At 35.8% G+C, this 26,175-nt stretch overlaps 1 protein-coding gene across 8 annotated transcripts in view; it reads right to left on the reverse strand.

Annotated features, from left to right (window-relative positions):
• The window catches only part of CACNA2D1 (calcium voltage-gated channel auxiliary subunit alpha2delta 1), a 407,675-nt gene that overhangs the window by 120,400 nt on the left and 261,100 nt on the right, over window positions 1–26,175 (reverse strand). For all 8 annotated transcript variants that reach the window (XM_026861982.1, XM_026861990.1, XM_026861975.1 and 5 more), the window contains one exon: window positions 10,682–10,813. In XM_026861982.1, coding sequence (XP_026717783.1) covers window positions 10,682–10,813 — 132 coding nt within the window. The remainder of the gene's footprint in view (window positions 1–10,681; window positions 10,814–26,175) is intronic.

The raw sequence follows: 26,175 nt of genomic DNA on the forward strand, positions 1-26,175 counted from the left end.
CAAACTTGTAGCAAGGGGAAGAGATAATACTAGCTCTTCTCTATCTGTATTTTTAATCAGAATTTTAAGACTTTGGGGACAAAATAATTTTTCTGGATAATCAACACTGCACCATTATCTTTTCTTTATCTGTGAATTTCTCCATTTAACACCTTGTAAGCTCTAATTACATAGGAATATCCTAGTAAAATACTGCCATGAGCGATATAAAAAGACTTTTCTGTAATTAATTCAAGCTCCCGTCATATTATAATTATTTATTATGTAGATAAACAAAGGCTATCCACAAGGCAAATCTATAGTAAAAAAGTAAAGAATAAAATGGTTCTTATTGCTGTACTCTTCAGCACTGATATTACAAAGATCCTGAGAAGATTAACACACCTACTGATGTTTAAACAATGCTTTGAATTTAAGTATGAGTTAATGAATATAATAGCACACTGAATCCTAAAAAAACCCTTGGTGTTATACATATTCCTGGCTTGAATCCCTAACCTTCAGAGGATGGCTGAAGAAGTAATTTTAACTCTCTATACCAGTTCATTTTATGTGAAAAATGAGGACAGTGGTATTTTTATTACTTTTAAACAGGAACGTGTTTTGGCGATGAAAATTAAGCTCTGTGTTATATGCCATGCAGTATACATATGCCCTGCAATGTAGCATAAAATAACCTAGGGGTGTTTGAGAACATGAAGCCTCCTAAAACAGAGCTGGAGAAGCCTGTAGTATAGAAGAAACAAAACATCATCCAGTGCTGTCTATTGGGAAAGGCTGCCAGCATGTGCTGTCCCTTCAGTCACACTGTGGGACTGTCTAAAGGATTCTCATAAAATTCTGACTTGTTCTGTTTACTAGTATAGATAGACCTTTAAAACTGAGGGAGCAGATGAGCTTAAGAAACATCTGTATGCATGATTAAGACATACTCTGATGTGTTTAAAGTAAGAATTAAGATTATGTAGGCACTCAACTACAACACTGAAATTCTGTTCAGTATCTACTCATTTAGCTAAGATGGACTCTAACTTCACAGATACTTTGAAATTTGAATTTAGTATTTTTCAAGTAAACAGAGTCATATCTCCATAAAAGGACTGCCAATATCTCAAAATGCTGCTCCATGTTTAGTTCACCTGGAAGTCTGGCAAAGAGTCAGTCTCCTCAGGAAATACTATTTCTCTTAATCAGTATGAAGTTCCTAATGTTGGCCTCAGAAGTTGATACTGAGCACTTTTTACTGGCTTTCTCACAGTTATATGAGCCTGGGCATAGCCAAAACAAAGTCCTCCATTACTTATTTCCTTTCTTCTCCCACCCTCCTGCTCTACCATGGGTAAGGTCAAACAAAGATGTCAAATATGTGTGTCTAGGTTACGTGATAAGAGAAGGGTCACAGAGCTGCAGGCTGGAAGCTGGTTTTGTCTCTATGGAAGAAAAAAAAAAAAGCAAAACAAAAAAAAACCAGCAAGAAGGCTATGCAGCACTTTGGGAGAGGGGAAGTTGGCAGACATACCATATTGAGAAAGCAAGTTTTACATTTAATTTCCCATAGGCATTTGTTAAATCTTCAGATGGAATTGGGAAGAGTTAGAACATCTGGGGACAGAAGAGTATTTCTTTTTCAGTTTTATGAATTGCCTCAAATTTTTGGATCTCGATCAAGTGTGGCACATTCCCACATTCAGCACAGTGCAGACCAAATACTGTCACACCAAGTCTAGGTTCAACATTTCTTCATAAAAGCTGTTGAATCTACTCATGCATCATCCTGTTACTGTTATTGTTATATAAAACCCACTCACCACAACCTGAAACTATCCGTAACAGTAATACACATTCTAGTATTACCTTTGGCAAATATTATATAGTATACTTGCTTGAGAGAGCTGAGTCGGTGTTGCTGATCAAACAGGCTTTTTATTAAACATTCATCTAAAGCAAGAGTGTGTTTTCAGTTGAGTAATCCTTTGCAGTCAAACTTTCTGAAGTGTATTTATTGCTATAACTCTAAAGCTACCTCCATCACATTTAACTGCAAATAAATGTCTGCTGCCTGCAGTCCAAAACAAAATGCATCCCTTACTAATGATCTTTATCTTACAAGAAAAAGTAAACAAAGAGAAAGGTAGTATCTGGTAAAAGGCACATAAAGTGTTTTTTAAATTTGTTTAATTAGTAATTGCTACAGTGAAAATAGTATGCTTCCCGTTGCAGCTTTTTAATGAAACATTGATTAACCATTATAATCTTCATTGCCTCTGTAATTAGGAAGGATTTCAAGATTAAAAGAGGAACAGGTTGGTTTGTACCTACACTTCCAAGCAGTCTGCCAAAAATTTGATATTAAATTGTTCTTTCAGATAGCTGCTTTCTAAATCCTAGCAGTAAAATTTGCTGGGTAAATACCTCACAAAATGTAAGTAACTTACTATCTGTCAAACCGTATTCAACTTCTTTAATTAAATTATTTTTGCATAACGGATTTGTCCACTGCTCTGTGGTTAATTATAAATTAAATCAGCAGTCTGATCTATATTAAAGCACCTTTCTGTCTACTTGGAGTCAATGAAGTTCTACATGTTCAAGTCCACAGGGAATGGATTCAAGATTAAAAAAAAAAAAAAGGTTTATTTTTCAAACTCTTGCCACAAAAGTTGTAAACAACATTATAAAATAACCCCAAAACATTACAATTTTATGTCTTTGCAAGTTTCAATTGGATTGGAATGAATTGGCAATTTCAATGATCTTGATAAAATGCTGTCACATTACTGTTTTTAACTTGACTCAAAACCTACTGAAATCCAATGTCTGGGCTAGAATTAGGCTAGTGTTGTCTTAAAATGACAGCATAAAAGATAGTACCAGTTTCTATAATTAGAAGTATAAACTCAAAAATTAAGCAGGAAGATGTACATCTAGTACTACTGAGAAGGTGCTTTAACTTTTATAATTTGTGCTCTTGCCATCTCACAGAGAATCCAAATTTTCAACTTGGTGGCTTACAGTTTTCCCAACAAAATTCTTCTGATTTTGTTTACTGTTTCCAAAAATTTGCCTTTCAGAATTCCATAATATCAATTTTTAGGAAAGTTTGCTTAAAAGGACCCTACGGAACACATTTCAGCTTTCTTTCATGGTAGTAGTGAAAACTGAATCTTAGTCTTGAGTTATATATAAATAATGGACAAACTGTTCCCTTGCAGAACAAAGGCTGGGAACTTCTACAGATTTTTTTAAACCTGGTAGAAACCAGAATTTAAATCATGCATTCAAGAAAACTGAGACCTCAGACAAAAAACAAAAAAAATAAATTATTTACATGCCTGGTCCTATCTTACCTTCTGCAGACAACTCAAATTATGATTGCAAACCGAACTTTAAGAAACACAAAGGGTTTTCTCATACAAGTTATGTGTGGGAGATAATCGGAAAAGCTGATAGTGATTTCCTGTTGAACAGAAGAAAAGAAATGGCAACAAATTCCCCAAAATGCCACCATGTAAATTAAGATTCCTTTTTTTCTGACATGACTCAAGATAGCCTCTGGGCATACACTAGACAGTAGTATGGGATAATAACCTCAAGGTCCCTGTGGCTGCGGATCAGACAGGAGCATACACAAAACAGTACCATGTCTAACAGAACACAATACTTATGCACTATATGCCTTTATGTTTGTGTCTGGCTTTTCTGGACAGGCTTGCCAATGCAAAAAAAAGTAACTGAAATTCTGACTTCAGTTACCTTCTGGCACATGAATATTTCATATTTTTAACCATTTTATTCTAATTCCCTGATTTCAATGCAGTTTCAATTAAATTTTACTAAATCTGATCCCATTAGTCACATTGCATCTTCTCGCTATGGAAAATAAGTTTAGAAATGAAAGCCTAAACAAAAGAAATCCCTCCCCTATAGCTTCATGAGAATGTATTATTTACTTGGATACTGGTCACAAAGGATTTTGTATGTACTGCTTACAAGGCTGTCTATGAGCAAAAATGCCTCCGGTAACGATATGTTTGTAACATGAAGACTGAGGCATTACAGTTGGCTGTGAATAAACTCACTTAAAATGTCTGAACCATTTGATTTAAATTATTTGAAAATTTCACTAGTCACTCTGTTAACGTATTTTAACAATTTCAGCATATTTTAACTGTTTTTAAGAATTATTAAATGTCCAAAAAATAACTAAATGCCCAGAAAATATCCACATTTGGGGCAAAAATATATTGTATATTAAACCTGCAACATTTCACATTTATTATATGTTAATAGTAGCTCTGTGTCAATGACAGGTGAAGTAGCCTATCACAACTTGAATAGAAAATTTTCGTCATGCAGAATCCAAAGTACTTGCAAGCTAACTCCATTACATCCAGTGTAATAATTTTCAGATTGTTTGCAAACAGCCACACTATGGCTTGTACCTAGTTTTTGCACTGATAGATGAACATGGACAGAAAACATATGGAGTCTTCTTCTCATCTGCAATCAATAAGCCAACAAATGCAATCTAGTTTCTGAGCAGAAGGCATTTGTGTGGTGCTACTTTCTTTCAGCAAACATTAATAAAGGAAAAAAAAATATTAAGGGAAAACAGAAAAGATTATGCAGTAAATTGTAGTATCACATAAATGTGCTTATTTCTTCAGATGAAAACAGTCTGTTCTTGAAAAATGAAGGGCCCTACATGCACCAGCAGACTGCAGCCTCCTAGGTGGTTGCTGCCTATGTTCAAGCCCACGTTTACATGGTGCAGACACGTAACCTGGGATTACTGATGTGGGAAGAGGGAAGGAACAATAAGCTGCAGGAAGTCTCCTTGGAGCCTCTGCCTCTTGGCTTGGGACCTTCATTTAAGCTTAAACTCTTGTTCCTTGCCTGAGCTACACTGTATGGATGTCTGTGCATCATGGTTTATTTTGCTGATCCTGACCTTGACTCACGGACCTCTGTGCCTAACATGAGACTGCCTTGTCAATACGAATTTATCGGTCTGCCATGTGAAGCTGACCCCAGGACAAGCACTGTGTGCATCAGGAGGTCTCAGTATGACTTACTTTTTTAACCTTGTCTTTTCTACACATTAGCATTTGTGTTGAAGAAAAAAATAATAAACAAGTAACACCCTACTTCTTAAAATACGTGCTGACTACACTGTTACTTCTGAACTGATGGTAATTCTATAAAAAAGAGTAAGATTGGAAGTAAGTCAAAAAGCTTTCTTCATGTGGATGAGTACCTCTGCCCTGGATGATCCATCAGTTGTACACTTCCATACCTGCCCAGTAGTGCTGGTATTCCTCGATACTCTCTACACAGATACTGCAAACACAACTAGACATGTATGAAAACAATTACACATGATGTTGTTTCTCTTGTTCTGAATGAGTATTAAGATGTGTGAGTTTCTTCCAAGTTTTCTTTTGAAATTGGAGGAAAACACATACTGAAAAGGAAAACTCTACTGTGATGGAGGCTGCTCACTCTCCCCATCAGCTATTTATACACACTTGTAAGACCCCTCTGAGTCTCATCTCTTCTAGGCTGAAAGCTAGCTCTCTCAGTCCCTCCTCAAATGAGAGATCCTCCAAGTCTTTAATCCTCTTTGTGGTTTTTCAGTAAACCACTGTTTACTGCCTCTCTTATACTGTAGAGTCTCGAATTGGATATTTCACTCCCGATGTGTCTTAGCAGTGCTAAGTCAAGAGGAATGATAACCTCCTCCACCTGCTAGAAATGCTTTGCCTAATGCATCCCAGGCTGTCATTTGCCATGCCCAACTGGTCCATCAGGACCTCCAGGATTTCTTCTATAAAGTTGCTCACCAGCTAGTCAGCCCCCTGCAGTTATTCCTCTACCAGATACAGAACCTCACATTTCCTGCCAGCTCAATTCTCCAGCCTGTTAAGGTCCCTCTGAATGGCAGGACAATCATCTTGTGCATCAGCCACTCCCAGTTTTGTAACATTTACAGACTTGCCAAGGGTGAACCCTGTCCCACCATCCAGGTCACTAATGAAAATGCTGAATAGCATTGGCTCCAGTATTGAATCCTGGGGTACATCACTTTTGACTGGCCTCTGGCTGGACTTCACACCACCTCTCTTTGAGATCAGCAGTTCAGACAGTTTTCAGTCCACCTCATCATCCATTTATCTATCTAAGCTGTACTTCATCAGTTTGTCTGTGAGAATGTTAATGGAGAAAGAGTCCAAAGACTTATTGAATTCAAGACAAATATCATTACTGCTTTTCCCTCATTCACCAATTCTGGCATCTCATCACAGCCAGTTATCAGGCTGATCAGAAATGAATTCCCCATTCACCCATGTTCACCACCCCCAATAACCTACTTGTCCTTACTATGCTTCAAAATAGTTTCCAGAAGGACTTGCTCCATTACTTTCCCAGGGACTAAGGTGAATTTCACACCTTGCCGTTCCCCTGATTATCCTTCTTGCCCTTCTTGAAGATAGAAGTGATACTAATTTCCTTAGAAAAGAAGGAACCTCAGGAATCTCTACGAGTTTCCATGACCTTTCAATGATAATCAAGGATGGCACTGCAATGACATCCACCAGTCCCCTCAATACTCATGGGTGAATTCCATCAAGTCACAAGGACTTGTGCATGACCAGTTTGTTTAAATGTCCCCTAACCTGATCCTCCTCCACTGAGGGCAAGTCAACATTGCTCCAGAATTTCCCTCTGATTACAGAGGCCTGCAATCACTGAGGTGTGGTCATACAAATATTAAGATAAAGAAGGCAGTGAATAACTTGACCTTTTCCATGTCTTCTGTCAACAAGTCCCCTGCCCCAACATGGAACAGCAGGCCCACATTCTGCAGCAAGTCCATGTTTTCCTCAGTTTTTCTTTTGCTGCTGATGTTCCTGTAAAAGCTCTTATTGGTGTCCTTCATATCCCTCAACAGATTCAGCTCCAAGTGGGCTTAGACTTTTCTAACTCTGTTTCTACATGCTTGGACAGTGTCTCTGTATTCCTCCCAGGTCATCTGTGCTTGCTTCCACCTCCTGTACACTTCCCTTTTAAATTGGGAATTTTATCAGGTATCTTCATCACCTGAAGATAGAGATTCCTGTCTTGGTTCTGATACAACTCCATAAATGTATGTAAAAAGGCAAATGCATTCTTACAATGCTGAAACCATCTCTTTAAAGAAAGACTAATTTGTGATATATGTAACTTTAAATGTAAGAATAACTATATATTACATCCTTCCTAAAAGTTCTATTCACTTTATTTGTTTATTCTTCTGAACTCTTTTATTAAACTACTGTTTACTTACTCTTGAGTTGTTCAGAGCTCATAGAATAGCTAATAAAAATCTTAAAATTACTCTTGGCACCTTCATATCAGAATGAATGGTTGCCAGCACAGTAATAGAGCCTAGCATTTCTCTTTACAGATATACTGCCATTGGAACTAATGAAAATGTTGATACTAAATACCCTCACTAATCTTTAGAATTATTTTAGGCAAGACACACTTTCTTAAATAATTTAAAGAAGAAAAAGTTCTGTATGAGGAAACTGAATAAAACTCAAGCTGATTAAAACTCTAACCAAAAGAGGTGGAAGAAAAAAAAAAAGATTTGAAGCCCATGGAAATATTCTGCATCTTTGGCTCTTCTATGCCATTTCTGTCTTGATGTTTGAGAATGGGATCTGAACTGAACATATTCTAGGGAAAAATAGTTAATAAAAAAAAGGAAGCTATGTGCTAATCTATAAAGACTGAAGTTGACCTCAATGCAGTCTCTAATGTTTCTATTGGGGCATCTTGAAAGGTAAATATAGGAAGTTCCTTTTTATCCCTGGCACTTGTTCTGCCATCACTGCAAATATCAACATATATATGTGTTCATGTGTGTATTTCTAATACTTATCTTTATTGCACATCTGTACCTATCCATCTACACAAATATCTTCCTAAATCTGGCTTGCCTTGATTAAATATTTTCTTCTACTTCAAAACAAAATCAAATGTAACAGCACATACAATGTGCTTTTCTCCTCAGTAAAATGACATTTTTCATAAGAAACATTGATGGACTAATTAAGTCATAATATTAAAGGAAGCGAGTACTTTGGCACCATTACTTCCTCTACCTGATGCTGTTAATTATTTTTGTAAAATAGTTTCCTATTCTTATTATACTGCATCTAATTACTATTGTATCTAAGCCTAATACCATTTATTATCATATATAAAGAAGAAGGTCTGAGGAAAGGAACTGCCATGCATCTCAACCTAGGTTGAGAAGGAACGAAGCTGTCTTGTCCTCTTGATAGAGACAAGAGAACACAAATGTACCAAAGCATCAGACAAAGCACAGCTGAAAATTATATGAAATCATGTATGTGATGCTAAAGCATTGTACAACAGTACCAAAAATAGAATATATTTAGGAAACAATGGGATATATGTAATAGAAAAATAACTTTATATTTCACATATACTCTCCACCCGTAGGGTCACTCATAAAAAGATCCTTTCATGCTGCTGGTTACTATGGTGACAAGAACAGCCCAAGAGCCTACTTAGGACACGAGTGATGTACCATCTAGCCCATTATTCAAGGCAGTGCCATACTATCAGATAAAAACATTAGTTCAAGAAACCTGTGATTGAAGTCACTCTCTACAGCTAGAGGTACCAAAGACCAATTTTTTATTTTTTTTTTTTAAGGGAGGAAAGACTGAGTGGATATATTTCAGATAATAATGAGCAGACTTATCTATGTATGTTAATTTTAGGTTTGATACTTCCAAATTATTTCACAAACATCAATACTATGAAGAAATTAATCACTTTGAATCATGCTTCCCTAAGGCCAATATAATGAAGCACTGTTTTACAATTTATAATATCACTTCAAAAAAGCAAATGTGAAAAACATCCATTCCAGTATATGAAACTTGATTTCATTTTCAGAACATTTGTGTGCGTCAGGAAACTGAGACAAAGAGTTTACAAAAAGAGAAAGATGGACAACCTTGCACAAAGACATATTCCAAAAATCTAGAACCCAAAGAGCTTACAATTTGAGCTATAAATGGAAGGAAGCGGGAAGGAGAAGACTCACAGAAAAATGCACATACAATTTCAGGACTGTCAGACTGCTCTAGCTTAATCTGTGTGTGCAGATTTTAAGAATTGGGGAGTTACTCAGAAATTTATGAAGTTAATTTCTGACAGGACTAGACAGCTAATAAGGACATAGACACTTATCAACAGAGTAAGCAGGTGTGAGGATCTTTAAATTTGCATTTAGATGGAGTATATACAAGCAAGATATCCACTTGCAAAATAGGGAAAACGAGCTTCTCCCATTTTATAGAGGTACTCTGAGGAAGAATACATAGAGATTCTGAGGCTTCTGTGTCGTGTTGGTAAACAGTAGGAGTAAACAGGTTAGCTAGACGTAAGAATATATTTTTCAATACATGCGATAATCTTACACTTGAAAATGAATTTCCTAGAGATTGACACACGGATGCATTTAAGAAACACTTCTTTTTCAGCACATGGAAAACATCACTATATATTAAGCAGTGACAAATGGTGACCCCTAACACACCTCTAATACATCTGAAAAGCACTGAAACAGAACAACTGGAAATAAAAGAAATATTAAATTAGCATTTTCAATATTATTTTTTCTGCAACATCTCACTGCATTTATTTCATGAGCATCTAGCATGACAAAACAAACAGGATTCAAGTGCTATGAAATATTCTTCCTGTAAAATAGCCTAAGGCAGTTTCTCTGCCTGTGCTAGCAACTGTGCTAATGATACAGTAACAGCTTTAGAATAATCCCCTTCACCCTCAGAAACACAGGCTTGTATAAACAGAAGATAAAGGATCTCAAAAGTTCTTCCCCAGCCGGTTGTAGGCAAAAGACATGACACTGCACACAATTGTCTTGCGTGTAGTGGACACATTATTCTGTCATTGATAACAGCATCACTTAACAAGAACAGCAGCAGCACAGGCAGTGTGCCTTGCTATAAAACGAGCCTTTCCATTAGCTAGTATGCAGCAAAAATCAAATTAAGGTAACTGACGATCTAAATTCAATAAAATATACATCTATTTAAATTAGAGTGATCTAGTAATGGGATTCTTTGACAGGTGGAACAGGTGCTGGTTGAAATAATCAAGTTGAATTCATTGACTCTAGCTCTAATAGCAAAGACATAATTGTCAGAGATCGTGGATTCTGCAGGACATAAACATAGCATGGTGCAATCATATTTTCACTGACTTTAACCATGAGATTTTCTGTCTAGTTATTCAGTCACTATTTTTAGAACTAGACAGGTAAAAAAATCTCACTGGTGAATATTCAACTGATTATTTACACAACACATAAAAAATAATATAAAAATAAACTCTAACTCTACAGCTTTTCAAAGGACATCATCTTCTGTTCCTCTTACTGTAAAAAATACTAGTTACATATTTCACCCCCAGTTTCCTCCCCCTCATACCAGCTTTATGACAGAATAATTTCACAGTCCTTGAGATACTTCAGATATACATAAACTGCATCTATGTATGAAAGTAATTTTTAGTTTTCACATTTTTAAGGCAATATGTGGCATAGGCCAGCTCTTTAGGAGACTTTGGTTACCTGGGTAATACCTAGCGAGGCCAGTTGCACTACCAAAAACCTGCCATAATAAAGTGGGGTCTTCTTCTCTGTTCCGCTTGAATACATCATCCAACGCTGCAGTCCAGTTGAGTTCATTTAACACTATAGTTGCTGTCAAAGACAAAACACATTTGGTATTACAAAGTTACATCCTAACACACAGAGTTACATCCTAACACAAGCAATGATGACTACAAAAAGCAATCTGAACTACTGCAGAAAGTAGTAACATTCAATTTAACTAATTCAGAAAGTAAATTTAAAGAAACATACTCCTGTTCCTTGGGAAATTTTTTTATGTTTCTCATGCTCTCTTCTTCCCATTGCATTATTTGTAGGCAATGACTGTGGGCTTATTTGCATAGCCAGTATCTTCTACAAATACTTTGTTTCTGAGATATCACTCTAGTTGCACTTTCCAGTTATAGAAAAATAAAAGCAAGCATAAACTTGGTGTTTAATAATTACAACACACTGCAATAAGAACAACTAGAATGACGTCAACAAAAGTAGGTATATACCTCTTATAAAGGTAACAAAGATGTCACTTTCCAAATGGATGCTGTAAGAGGATTATATGTGAAAAAGACAATGATGAGTTATTTGAATTGTAATATTAAAGTGGGACTGCAGGCACAATGGTACCCATTATCACACACTAACAAGATCTTAATGTTCATAGATGTGATCACTTGCAGAAGGATCAGCAATGTGAACATTTACGAGTTGGGTCAGTTCCAAAATGAACTTAAAATACCAGGAAATTCTCACTTCAGCTAAACACTGTGTGGCCAGTTAAACAGAAACTTACATTCACAAAGTTGTCCTGTACCAATTCTTGTTTTAATCAATCAAATACATTATATAATCAATCAAACATATTAGATATTAATAAGTTCTATGGGGTTTTTTTGAAAAAAAGAAATGTTACTTATTCTAAAATTGAATGAACACTGCTACAGTAATAGTCAATTACCTATAGTCAGTAGTCAATGAAATTTTATTGTGATACAGAATACTTTATAATTTATGATAAATCATGCTTTTCACCTCATTTAATTAGCTGCAAATATCTCATTAATTTCCACCCCCCAAAAAAAAAAATCTTAATAATGTTAGGCAATAGCAAGTATTCATTTAATTAGAAAAGGCAAGGGCTTTTTGTTGTTTTGGTCACTAATTCTTCCTTTGTGGTGCCTAATAGCATTTTAAGTAATGTTTCTAAAACGGAAACACCTAGATTAGCAAGCCAAGAGTGGAAAAGGAACTAGAGGGATAAAAATATTTGAAAACATCCAAAGATGTAGGTATAAATCCTACAAAAGTTAACTCTGTAATACAGATCCTGCTTACACGGTGGTATTGCACACAGGAAAGAAAATGAAACTTCTCTTGCAAATGGGAAAGTTAAGCTGAAATAAACCCAGTTCGCTTTTAAAGCACCTGAGTAGCATCACAGTACAAAATTTTCTATGTAAGTCTGCATTCTAGCCCTCTGCTACTGTGAAAAGAGAAACCCAATAAAAATAAGGACAAGTTGAAAGTTAACATTTGACAGCCCATTTCCAAAGTGAGGTTGTTAACAGCTACTAGAGAAATGAGATCACAACATTGAATTTTATAGGCTTGTTTTTAAAGGTTAAGGAGAAAATTGCTACTCCATGTGTTTTGCAGAAAGGTTTATCTGTTTTTTTCAAAGTAGTTTTAAGATAATACTACTCTCTCAAGATATAACTTTTTAATAGAAATATCATATTAAATTTCCAACTCTTAAGATTCCCTGTAAGCAATAAGCTTGTACTATATACCTGTCTCTTTGTCAAGTACATACTTATGAATATATATGTATGTTTACTTAAGAAAGAGGAATAATTCCCTGAAGCACCATGAGAAGCTAATTATAATTTTTAAATGGTTTCTGTTCAATTATCTCTTTTAGATCCTGTTTGACCTACTGTGAAGTTAAGCATTATGCACAGACTTTCTAAACTTAACTTTGTGTCAAATCTTACTTCCCGAAGTGGCTCCGAGAAATCATTAGAAGCTCTGCCATTTACTTAGACAAGAATTTCCTTACAGCTTCATTTTGGGTTTTTTCATGTTACTGTTTCCTCACCTGATGAACAGAGAACCTGACCCAGTGGAACACTATGCCAGTCATTCATGGAGGCATTTAGAGCACTGGGGATTATACCACTTAAGGCACATGGGAGACTAATTTTTATCTCTTTGCCAGCTGACAAAGCATTTAGGTTTCAGGGTCCTCTATGAACTCCCAAGCCCCATAACAATATAAAATAATGCATTTCTTTGGCCTTGTGACCTGACTTAAAATTACTGCAGCCTCTACCTCCAAATCTGTGAGTGACTTTACCACCGTCATCAGACCACTGATACCTCTACTCAGAAAATATTTAATCAGGAAAAAAATATTTTTAAGCTAATCATGCTCATAAATGCTTTTCTGAATTGGTGACTATGCACCCCATGAAAAAACTCTTCACATATGAATAGGGGTACAATATTTCTAAAGAGTGGATTTCCTTCAGATCATAAGCTTACTAATGAATTATCTATATTCAACTAAGATATATCAAGCATCTTATTTATACATTACAAATACTGTTGCTAGAAGTGTCTGTGTAACATCACCCAAATATGTATTGCACTTATATGTATATATATATATATGAACCTATTTGTTTAAACACACCTCTGCACATACACAGTCACATATATATAAATATATAAAATACATGCATATATAAAAAAAGGAGAAACTAAGGAGACAATCTACAAATAGTAAAATAACTAAGTACTGAAGTATTAAATGGATATATCAGAATTGATAATCTCAGCATTTTATTAGACTTGTTGAGATTAGGCTATAAAGCAAGGAATATAGCTTACTAGATCTTATTTGTAATATTTCTGGAGAAGTGATATTTTATAGTCAGCGTCAAGAGCTTTATGATCTTATTTACGTCCCATTTTCCCCTTCCTTCTTCTCCTCCTCCTCCTCTATAACTTTCTCCCAGAGACAAACAGAACATTGTAAAAAATCCACAAACTTGTAGCAAGGGGAAGAAAAACACAAATCAACAAATGAAGTTGGAATTAAAAAAAATAAATATTTTTCATTCTATCTGCAAGTAAACTTGATATAGAATGCACCCACGCTTCTGTTAAGTAATCCAGTAATCTGTAAATAAGGAAAAGGGTGCTGGAAATTTTAGCCTTAATCACTTGTTTCTCTAACTGTTTTTCCATAACTTATATTGCTCTTTTGATTCTGCTAAAGAATACATCCTGGACTTCAAAAGACAAGCTGTAAATCAAGTCCCCTACTTTTTTTTTTTTTTTTTTTTTTTTTGAATGCAATACCTCTGGTAATAGGCAATTTCAAACTCATACCCCTCGATTCTGGTTTAAAGCCTACAGCAACGGATTTGAAACTTGCCAACCAAAGAAGAGCAAACAAAAATGCTCATAAACAGCAACAAAACTATTCTTCAAATAATTCATACTAAAATATCATGATTCTTAATTTGCACATTAAAATCAATGCAGTGCTACTTTCACTAGCTCGTAGCAGAGACCATGGTCACCCGTCAAAATACCCTAATTTGAGATACATGGATTTATACTGACTTCCTGAATATAGTGAGAATTTAATTCACTGTTCTGTTACTAAAAAAAAAAAAAAAGGCATTTTACCAAAATAAAATGTTTAGAGGTGTCATAGCCACAGCTACTGAGATGCTGTATATCCTGGAAACACTCGCCTTTCCTTTTGAGTTAACTTCCTTGCAGGAAAGAGCTTTTGACTGATAATTGGCAGAAAATCTAGTTGGAGATAACTCTCCAATAAGCTTATTTCCAGTTCTGCTAAAAGAACTCTTTGAAGATTACTACTTCAAAGTACTTCAGCTGCTACCTCTCACTTGATATGGACAAGATGAAAAAATAAAATTTATCGTCACACAATAGGAAACATCTGTCTTTCTGGCTAATTCCACTGAACTCCATCCATCTTTTTCTTTTTTCCCTATTCTTTATGACATGAGGTTTAGGGGCCTTGACAAGGAATGGATTCAATTTTCCTCTGCAAATGCAATCAATAAAAAATAGAGAGCACTACCCTGCTCTCTTTAAAAGAACTGGAATACACTTTTGATGATTTATTCAATATATAGGCTCTGGCCTGCATACGAGGCAGAGTACAACTTTATTTGAAAAGCCTGAGAGCTATTTACTGTATCTGAAAATAAGTGAGCTCCTGTTCCCTGACGTGGCAGCTACACATACACTGGGGAGAACAGAAGGGAGCTCCTCAGCAGTTCATTAATCTTCTTTTAGTGTGTGGAATGTATTACATTTCCATATCTTCTTTAATCAAGCTGACTCATTGATTTCTTTAAAGATAAAGATTATTGTTATGAATAAAATATATATATTTGCAGTCAAATGCTATGGTATTTAAAAGTGGGCACAGAGGGACAATATATTTACAAGTACATATTTTTGTATATATGTGTGCAGACACAGAGGCTTCCATCTGTAGCCATGTTAATCAGATATTATAGAAACCCTGCTGAAGGTGTAAACTGGTCTTCTTTATGATTTATATGTTTCACTATTTTTTTCAAGATGGCATTCCTTCCAGGTTATGTTAAATTCCATAGAATGTTACACACTCTCAACTGTCATTGGCAAGTTGTGCTCCCATTTTGTTTTACATAGGCCTAAGAAGGAATGGTCTTTTTGTCTTTAAAGTATTTTAATTAATTTTTGCCTGGATCATATAGATATTGCATATATATCTATACACACACACATACACATTTTCTCCATAGCTGCCAAATACAGTAATTCAAAGAACTAGTCTCGTCATAACTTAAACTTCAACCCTGAAAGTTTAGATGTATGTTTTAAACCATCTACTTCTCTCATAAAAAGTTCAGCATGAACAAAAGGCCAGAGTAAAGAAAATATTATAGTGGCTCCAAACTGAACACTGTCTCCAAGGTAACTGGTCCTCAGAGTGGAATCAGAAATCTAAATTTAGATACTTTGGGTTTCCACAGAAAACCGCGGGAAAGTGTCCAGCTCAAAACAGTCATCAAAAAAAAACTTCACAGGTGATTAAAAATCATTTAAAGGGAGTAATAGGAAAATTCTGAGTGCTAGGGAAAATGGGATGTGTTTTATCCAACCTCTCTATACAGGTTAAGCAGAATAACCAGAGCACACTGTGAGACACATACATGGCTCGTAGGAGCGTGTATCTACAAACTGCAAGAGGAGTTAAATGTAGTTTGCACATATACTCCAAAGTACCAAATTTGACGGACTAGTTACAAACACTGTATGAACTTATATTTAGTTTGTAAACATCCACCAGCTGATTTGAATGTGTTATATTTATTTAACTACATAGTTTAAGAGGTGAAGAATTACAAATGGGAAAATGATCACAAACTGAACAGTCTTTGTTAATTTTTACTAAAACGAGGATTTACAAATACAGAGGAAATGTATTCTTTTCATTCAAAGCATAGGAGGAAAAGAAAAAAAAAAGTCTGAAAATTTAACACACAATAGTTATTATATAGTGGCAGTTCCAATTGGATAGGTCATTAGTTTAAGTGATGCACTGCTGGAACTTGAATACATAGAGTTACAAAATCTTGCTTTGAAAGTGGCATTTGTATTTTCTATCAGAACAATATAAAATTACAGGATAATCAGATCTGTTCAGGTAATACGCATTCAATGGTGCATAAAAAGCAAAATATTAAAATACAATTTTTAGCATATGGAACAATAATGAAATCAAATAAATTCAACATCTAAGATTGCTGAAAGGAAATTTTATAGAGTAGATATTTTTCACTCTTAATTAAAAGCATAAATGATAAAATGTCATGTACTCTTCCTTTAAATGAACAACTTCTCTACACCCTATTAGATACCTGACATTATGTCCCAGACACTTCTATAAATAATTGTCTGAAGAAGTCACTGATGTCTAGCATACTGTTGTGTCTGTGTCAAATCAAGTAAATTAATTGGCAATGCCGTACACTGTCTGCTGACTGGCTTAGCTGCCACATGCTGATAGCTAGAGAAGCACAGTAAAAGCTCATTAAAATAAGAAACGCCCAGGAGAAAGAAATGAGAATAAAAATGTCAAGAAGAGAAGATGCAATTAAGCTTCTATTATAGCTCAACAAAAAAGAGTTAATAAAATGCAGAGTCATAGACTCTTCGGTACACACATCATTTCTCAAGAAGTTCTTTATCTCTATAAAACACAAAAGACACCCATGTTATATTCTGCAACTTATCTCCCATAACAGTACTTGTGCATCTTACAAGTTGGGAAGGATGAACATTGTTTTTTGCCTTGTTTCCTTTATTATCCAAATATATCAGCATGTATTCTAGAATGGAATAATACCCGATGTGATCAACCACACAGTACTATAGTGTCTTGTTTTTTTTCTGTCAAGAAGACAAAACACATGAAAGATACTGTTGATTAGAGTGGTTCTGGAGGACTTTCAGATTTTGTAGAGCTATGCACAGTGTAAGAACCTAAGTAAAACGAAAACCAGAATTAACTTATTAAAGTAATTATAGCACCTCCTGATTTTTTACTATTTGGTATTAGTTTTTACAGGTGACTTCAGTGTAGTACTTCTAACTGGAAATAATTCCTCTTTAAGAAAACAGATGAAATATTATTTTTAAATGAGTATGTTGCATTTTTATGGAAATATCAAGGATTAACTATCACCAAAACACCCACTTAGAAATTAATGATGACTATATTGCACATGTTAACTCTGGTCTTCCTTCACTTTGCTCTCATTTTTTGTTAGCATTTCAAAAGATATCATAGTGACACTCCAATTAAACTAGCTATAGAGATATGCTTGATCTTTAATGAAGACTTCTCTTTTTTTAAAAAAATGTAATTAGGTGTTAACAAAACCAAAGGAAACAAATCAAAAGGCTGTCTATAAATGCTATTCTGGAATAATATATTAAACTCGGTCTTCAGTCTGCCAGGATATCACCACTTCAATAACTTTCCAGTCACTAGAGCACCTTACAAGATCAGTAAATCATAAGCAGTAGCTGGGTTAAGTGAGAAGAAAAAGAGCTAGAAACAGGTAAACTCATGCAAAAATGTTTACTCTCCTACCTCAGGCTTTCTGCAATTTTTAAACTATTTTGCTAATTCCCCTTTTATATTACTTCTAGTCTGAAAACTCAATTAATTTAGAAACGGATGCTACCACATGTTAGATTTATGTATACCACCTATGAAAAAGTTAAGTAAAATTTTTCGTACAAGATGTATACTGGCTATCAACAGCAATTCCTTCTATCCTCTCCCCAGCCATGATAAATTGGAAAGCACAAGTATTTCCAGCAAAAATAGAGATGCATTAGTACAACAATATAAAGATGGCTTGACATAGTGTTTGGGATACTGCGTGTTCGTTTGGTCCATTATGTCAAAGAGATGAATTGCAAGTGGAAGAAGTGCTGAAAATGGCCATTAAGATACCTGATAAAGAACAGAAAACTTATCTTCTGAAAGAAGACAAAGAATTTGAGTAATATGGTCTAGAAAAGTGAAACAGAGCCAGAAAGCAAGTCCAACCCTGAAAAGGGTAGGTAGGCATAATGACGGCACTGGCATAATAACAAATTGGTAAAAAATAAGTAAGAATAAATTGGATTAGTTAATTACAAGGTGTCTCTTAGAGCAGAAAGTCTTAGAATGGCATTCTGATTGGAGACATGAGCAAGAAGACCAGAACTTTTAATACAGAGCTTGATCAGTTTATTGAAGGAATAACATGGACTAGATAAATTAGGAATTGGGTTTGTCAAGCAAAAAGCTGTTTCCTGCCCTATTCTGATATATTAGCCTTTGTTACAAATAAAGAAAAGGTCATTTTAGAAGCTGAAATGTAGTAACTACAAGCCATACAATTTTATACAGTTAGTGCAGCATAAAAATTGGAAGTAAACCTGCTTTTCTTATTAATTTTTAATTAATGAATATTGAAAATTTGTAAATAAATTATGGATACATTAATATACACCTCTAGATATAGGACATACATATGTATGTTCACATATATTATAAAATCTATATTTAAAATATATTGTTAATAATTACATAGTATAAAATTACTGTCTATATATATTATATAGACCATGTATGGAGAACATACATATATATCAATTTTTATGCCCGAGTTTTAGGGCATTTTAATAAATGTTAAAATAATACAGTGGATTTGTCTAATGTATTCTAATTTAATCCCCATATAAATGAAATATTAATGAATAGCAGACTGGTTTAATCTATCTAAATGTATCTCTGGCAACAGAAATCCAAGACACACGGAGTGAGGGGAATACAATGCACAAGTGGGAAACGTGAGAAAAATGATGATGAGGTAAGGTCTGTTTCATCACCCGAGTTAGTACAGAGTGACAGCTTCCTGCTCCTTGTCAATATTCTAACCATCTTATGGATGAGTCTTGGGGTCGAAAAACAATTCCATTTTCACAGTCTTACTTTTTGCTGCTTTTGATGGTGGTGATTTTGGCCAAAGGTTGCTCTGAAGAGGAAGAGGGTAGATATTTTCTAAAATTCAGCTACCCAAGGAAGAAGTCCCCTCTCTCCAACAGATGAAATATCTTTTCCCATGTGCAAATGCATTATGCCCTCTCCAAAGAAGAACATTAAAATAAAATAGAAATTGTCATTCTATAGCCTGGCATCATCCTAAGTATTGTACCTCAATTGTTAAGTTTGGTTTGGTGTTGTTTTCTGGGTTATATAGAGAGAATATGAATAAACCTCTTTTCTCTTAAAGATCAAGGGGCTAGAGTACTAGAAAGGTGACAGTTCAAAGCTCGTTGCCTATACAGCGGTTCTCTTTCTCTCTCTGAAAACACTGCTATTTCTTGTTACAAACAAAGAATGCCTGTATCTTTAAAAGAGGAAAAATATATTATTTTTATTTCATCTACAGCATTCAATCATGAGGAACGAAACACAGATTCCCAGTCCTGAGCTTCCGAGATGCCAAGCTGAATTCCAGTTTGGGAGTGAATCCTGGCCTCCCTGAAGTTAATGACAAAACTCCTTTCCTGCACAGGGAACTGATTTAATCCTTCATCTTCAGAAAACTGTAACCCTGCGGTCTTCAGCCACTCTCTGTGTACATAGAAATTTGTTAGTCTAATACAATAAGTAGATCACAGAATTAGAAGCCAGAAATTACTTTAGATTTTTAAGCAAATGAAGAAACACCCATCCTTACAAATCACTTCATAAGACTCAAAATGCCTTTGAAATAATAAAAGACTCAAAAGGATCTTTGGGAACACAGCAAAATTAAGCTTCTTTGTCTGCATCATTGCCATAAGTACTCCTTTAGGATTCATCTGAATTTTCTGTATTCACTGCTTTATTCACTTGGTATAGCAGTCCTTTGTTCTACAACGTCCAAACAGAAATACATTTTTATAATGACGTGCTTACTGAAGGTCTAGTTTTTAATTTATTTTGTGATTATATAAAACCCCAGAAAGAGGCAGTAAACTTGCAGAGAGCAACTGGAATGGGATGTGATGAAGAAAGAAATCTTATCACCTTATACAAATCTATCCTAAAGGTTTAAACTGTACTAACTTTTAGCTACTTTAGCTTCCCATATTTAACTAAGGGCCATCATCCTTCCTAAAAGGGTAAATACTGCATAAATAGAGCTTTTAAAACCGGAAAAAAATGAGTTTGAGGTTTCTAAGGGCTTCTACATAGATCATTCCTAATAATAGGAAGAGACCAATGTATTAAGAAAATAGAACAACTGCTATGGAGTGAAAAAAATATGTCAGGAACCAAAATGGTTAAGAATACATCATAAAGACCTCATACATGAAGAAATCATACAGTATTTTACACTGCCACTTTTAACTATAGTCAGGGAGTGAGGATATAGAGTACCACATTTCCTAGGATAAGGAGGAGGATATAAAAATATTAATCTGGATTTAAAATAGGGCTTTAAGAAGGAGTCATATCACATAGTGAAATGCAACAAACTTCAGCCCCAGTCCTACAGATACTTGTACATATATATAACTTTCACATTTGATAAATGAAATAAGTAGAAATGAATACCAGGAGCTTAGTACCAACTAAATCCCATCATGCTCTGACAATCTACATCAATTCAGTATGTACTCCGGGGAAATAAGGGTCCAAATCTACTAACAGCCCACGAAATCATAGAATAATTTAGGTTAAAAAAGATATTTAAGTCCAGCTGTTAACCTAGCACTGCCAAGTCCACCACTAAACCACGTCCCTAAATGCCACATCTACAGGTCTTTTAAATACCTCCAGGGATGGTGACTCAACCACTTCCCTGGGCAGCCTGGTCCAGTGCTTGGCAATCATTTCAGTGAAGACATATTTCCTATTATCCAACCTAAACCTCCCCTGGTGCAACTTGAGGCTGTTTCCTCTCATCCTATTGCTTGTTACCACCTTGCAGATTGTTGTAGAGAGCAGTAAGGTCTCTTTTCTCCAGGTTAAAGAACTCCAGTTCCCTCAGATGCTCCTCATAAGACTTGTGCTCTAGACCCTTCAGCAGCTTTGTTACACTTCTTTGAACACACTCCAGCACCTCAATGTCTTTCTTGCAGCGAGAGGCCCAAAACTGAACAGTATTTGAGGTGTGGCCTCACCAGTGCTGAGTACAGGCAGACAATGACTTCCCTAGTCCCGCTGGCCACACTACTTCTGATACAAGCCAGAATGCTATTGGCCTTCTTGGCTACCTGGGCACACTGTTGGCTTATATTCAGGTGGCTGCTGACTAACACCCTCAGGTCCTTTTCCACTGGGCATCTCTCCAGACACTCTTCCCCAAGCCTGTAGCACTGCCTGGTTGTATTGTGACCTGAGGGCAGGATCCGGTACTGAACCTTGTTGAACCTCACACAAGTGGCCTTGGCCCATGGCTTCAGCCTGTCCAGATCCCTCTGTAGAGCCTTCCTATCCTCAAGCAGATCAACACTCCAGCCCAACTTGGTGTTGCCAGGAAACTTTTGGAGGATGAACTCAATCCCCTCATCCAGATCACTAATAAAGATATTAAACAGAACTGGCCCCAAACGTTTGCTTTGGAAACACCACTCGTGACCGGCTGCCAACTGGATTTAACTCCATTCACCACAACTCTCTGGGCCCGGCCATCCAGACAGTTTTTTACCCAGCAAAGCGTGTGCCCATCTAAGCCATGAGCAACCAGATTCTCCAGGAGAATGCTGTGGGAAACAGTGTCAAAGGCCTTACTAAAGTCTAGGTAGACACCATCCACAGCCTTTCCCTCATCCATTGAGGCTCACCTTGTCACAGAAGGAGATCAGGTTTGTCAGGCAGGACCTGCCTTTCATAAACCCATGCTGACTGGGCCAGATCACCTGGTTGTCCTGTACATGCCATGTGATAGGACTCAAGATGACCTGCTCTGTAACCTTCCCCGCACCGAGGCCAGGCTGACAGACCTGTACTTCCCTGGATCCTCATTCTGGCCCTTCTTGTAGATGGGTGTCATATTTGCCAACCTCCAGTCAACTGGGACCTTCCCAGTTAGCCAGGAATGCTGATAAATGATTGAAAGTGGCTTGATGAGCACTTCTGCCAGCTCCCTCAGTATCCTTGGGTGGACCCCATCTGTCCCCATGTACTTGTGTGTGTCATAGTGGTGTAGCAGGTGGCTAATCATTTCTCCTTGGATTATGGGGGCTTCATGCTGCTCTCTGTCTCTGTCTTCCAGCTCAGGGGGCTGGATACCTGGATTAGAAGTGATCTTACTATGAAAGACTGAGGTAAAGAAGGCATTAAGCACCTCAGCCTTTTCCTCATTCTCTGTCACTATGTTTCCCCCTGTATTTAATAAAGCCTTCCATGTGTTCCTAATGCATTTACAGAAGCGTTTTTTATCTTGTGTTATGGCTGTAGCAGATTAAGTACTAGCTGGGTTTTGGCCTTTTTACTTTTCTCCCTGCATAACCTCACAACATCCTAGTCATGCCCCTGAGTTGCCTGCCCCTTCTTCCACAGGTCACAAACTCTCCTTTTTTTCCTGAGTTCCACTCAAGCTCTCTGCTCAGCCAGGCTGGTCTTCTTCCCTGTCTGCTCCTCTTTCAGCACATGGGGACAGCTTGCTCTTGCACCTTTAAGATTTCTGTCTTGAAGAATATCCAGCCTTCTTGGACTCCTTTGACCTTCAAGAATGCCCTCCAAGGGATAATTGCAGCAATTGTTTCAAAAAAAGGAAAAGGAAAGACATAGTGGTACGGGGTTTTTATATCACTTTAAAAAAAATGACTGTATGAAGCAACAGAAGACTTATTGTAAGTGAAAACCTCATTACTTTGCTCTTCTAACAGCATACTGGTTTCAGTGGTTTCACCTATATCAGCCAGCAGTGCAGTGCAATGGAAGCATGTCTGTATATTGAAACAGTTGATGCTGGGGATATGACATTCGTATAACACAGGATTTGGAGATTTTATTTTCTGCTAGATCTGATCTGACTGTAGCCTGAATGCCCATTAACAGTTGACAAGAGCCAGGTGCACCACGAGAGTGCACCTTCTGGTTTAGCTGCATCAGAAGGGAATCCACCAGTCACACATTGAGATGGCTCAGCAACATCAAGTGGAGTAACTTGAGCCAAACTGTTTTCTTCCAAAGGGCATTTTTGATCTGAATTAAAATACTAACATAGACAGATCCAGCTCTCTTGAAACAGTAATGAATGGTCAAACAAATTAGATAGCTGAGAGTGAGAATAACTTGCTTTTCAGTGATAAAGAAGTTTACAGTCAACAGACAATACTTAGCTTCATACTCAAGAGTATAATTTTTTCTCATGCACAATGTTATCTCACAATTTTCATCAACCTAGTCATCTTCAGCAGCAGATGTGTTTGCATCCAACTATAGCCATATCTTGTCATAACTAAAAGGAGAGGACAATATTTAGCCAACAAGATGGGCCTGAGCATGATAAAAACAAAACACATTTTTATATACATACGAACAAACATTTTACAAACAACCAAAACATTTAACGGTTTAACTTATCTAAAAAAATAATTGCTTTCTTGGTACAAATATTCTGTAGATTTATGTCCAGATTCCCACCTGTTGCAAGCAGACAGATTTTCACTAAAGCCACCGATAGAGTATTACAGTGTATACATGTTGAAAATCTGACTGTGATTTTATAAATGTTTCACTATTACGAACTTGCAGCCCAAAAGGAAAGTCAAGAAAATTTGTCACTTTAAGGATCCAGAAACCACTCTACACAGTAGTTATACTTCTCTTCAGTGAGTTCCTCTAAATGCTTTATGCATGTAACAGTGGTTCAGAAAATAAGACAGAATTAGTTACAGAAACTGATGTAACAATATTGAATGTCTTGGTGATAACTCAACTTCATGTACATGCTTTTAACTTTGATTCTAATACGAATTTTCAGGAAAATCTTTGGCATATCATAAGCTTGCTAAGCAACTTCCTCAGCTATAGAACAGGAACAATTTCTTTATTCTTAATGTCATTTTCAGATCTCAGTAAAAAACTTTAACAGTCTATAATGTCTTGAAAGTCTTTTGAGTGCTTTCTTGATGTAATCTGGAAACTTTAGCAAAAAAGCACTGTATGATGTATGTAGTTTCTGTATTGCTTATATGTCAACATCTGGCTAATATTTTGCAGTTGTAAACTCATGTCAGAAGAGTCATATGTAAAAAAATTATGATTTTTTTTAAAAGCATCAATCCAATAATTGTAACATTGACTGATGCTTGCAGAGCTGTCAAATAAAATTCACTTTTTCATGTCAATATATATATTATTTTTTTACTTCAGATCTTCAAGCTTCCAATCGCTGGCAGAACTTTAAAAAAGGGTTTTTTTAGAGTCAAGAAATAAAAAATACTAAATTTCAAAAAAATCTTTTTTTACTTAAGACATACCTAGTTTTGCAGAAACAAGAAAAAAAATATTCAATTATCTATAAGATAGAACCAAAAAACTGGCAAAGTACAAGTTTTCTGGATGACAGACTTGTACAACCTTACTTCAGGGACAGCATTTAAAAAACATTGTAGGACTAAACAAAGACTTTTTTTTTTTCCACAAACGAGATTTCAGGTGTATGACCTAGTGAGTAATCATCAGGTATCTGTCCCCTGCACCCCTTCTTGACAACTTATGCCATAGCAAGGATAAAGTACTGCCAGAGGCATTCAGTTCACACTTTGTCACAGCATACAACAAACCAAAAAAAGCAGGCAAGCCAGCCATCATCTGCTCAGAAGACTATAAACCCTAAGGCAAGGGAATGGAAAAAAGAAATGTTGTAGCTACCTAATTTGTCATGATTAATTAGTTATTTATTAATGTATTATGATTTCATTTTGCCAAGTATGATCTAATCACATAAGTAGGATTCTTTCATATCTTGAAAATTTTGAAATGAGAATTAAGTCCTGACATATTAAGACAAACATAAGCAGTGCATTGAAGGAAGAACCGTATCAGTAGCAGAACAAGGACAGAGGCTACTGAAGAGTTCTGCCATACTCTTCAACTACCTCCTGTGCTTCTGGTTTCTGAAAAACAAAAACAACTGCTCAAAATCCCTCTGCCTCTGATCTCTCATTCCCTCTTATCTCTGACAGAGCAGTCAGATCAAATTAAGGAATAATTTGAAAAATGAATTAAATTTTATTGACTGTAAATGGAAGAACTAAAGGAAAAGTGGTGCAAGAAACCACCTGCTGCAGAAATGGAGAGACATTAATGACAAATTAGGTGAAAAGGTGTCTTCTGTGCAGGCATGTAGTGAGATACTAAAAAATTAAAACATTGCAGGGAGGAGATCAATAACTGGAAGCAATGAACGAGACATTTCAAGACAGTAAGTCAAGAAAAATTCTTGTGAGACAGGCAGAAAGTATTTCATGAAATAAGCTCAAAAATTAGTACTGATAATTCTGAAGGGAAACAGGGAAAACATTAACCACATATCTTGGATACAAAAAGCAACTGCAACAAAGCGACCTGCAGAGATTCACAAAGAAAGATCTTTGATCTTTTGTGTCATTTTCCATCATCAGCCATCAACAAACACATATGAAATTTATTAAAAAGGCTTATGTACATAATTTGTAGCTAAATACATTTTAAATATTCAGTGTTATCTGGATTAAAAAGGTAGATTCAGATTTTTTAAAAACAACAAAACACGTCAAAATGGCATTCAAATCTCACTATTTCCATCTCATATGGATCTTATGCTTAGGAAAAAAAAAAAAAAAAAAAAAAAAAAAAAAAAAAAAAAAAA

The sequence above is a fragment of the Athene cunicularia genome (assembly GCF_003259725.1).
Source record: "Athene cunicularia isolate RWA chromosome 1 unlocalized genomic scaffold, athCun1 chr1_part2, whole genome shotgun sequence".
In the NCBI taxonomy this organism is placed as follows: Eukaryota; Metazoa; Chordata; class Aves; order Strigiformes; family Strigidae; genus Athene; species Athene cunicularia.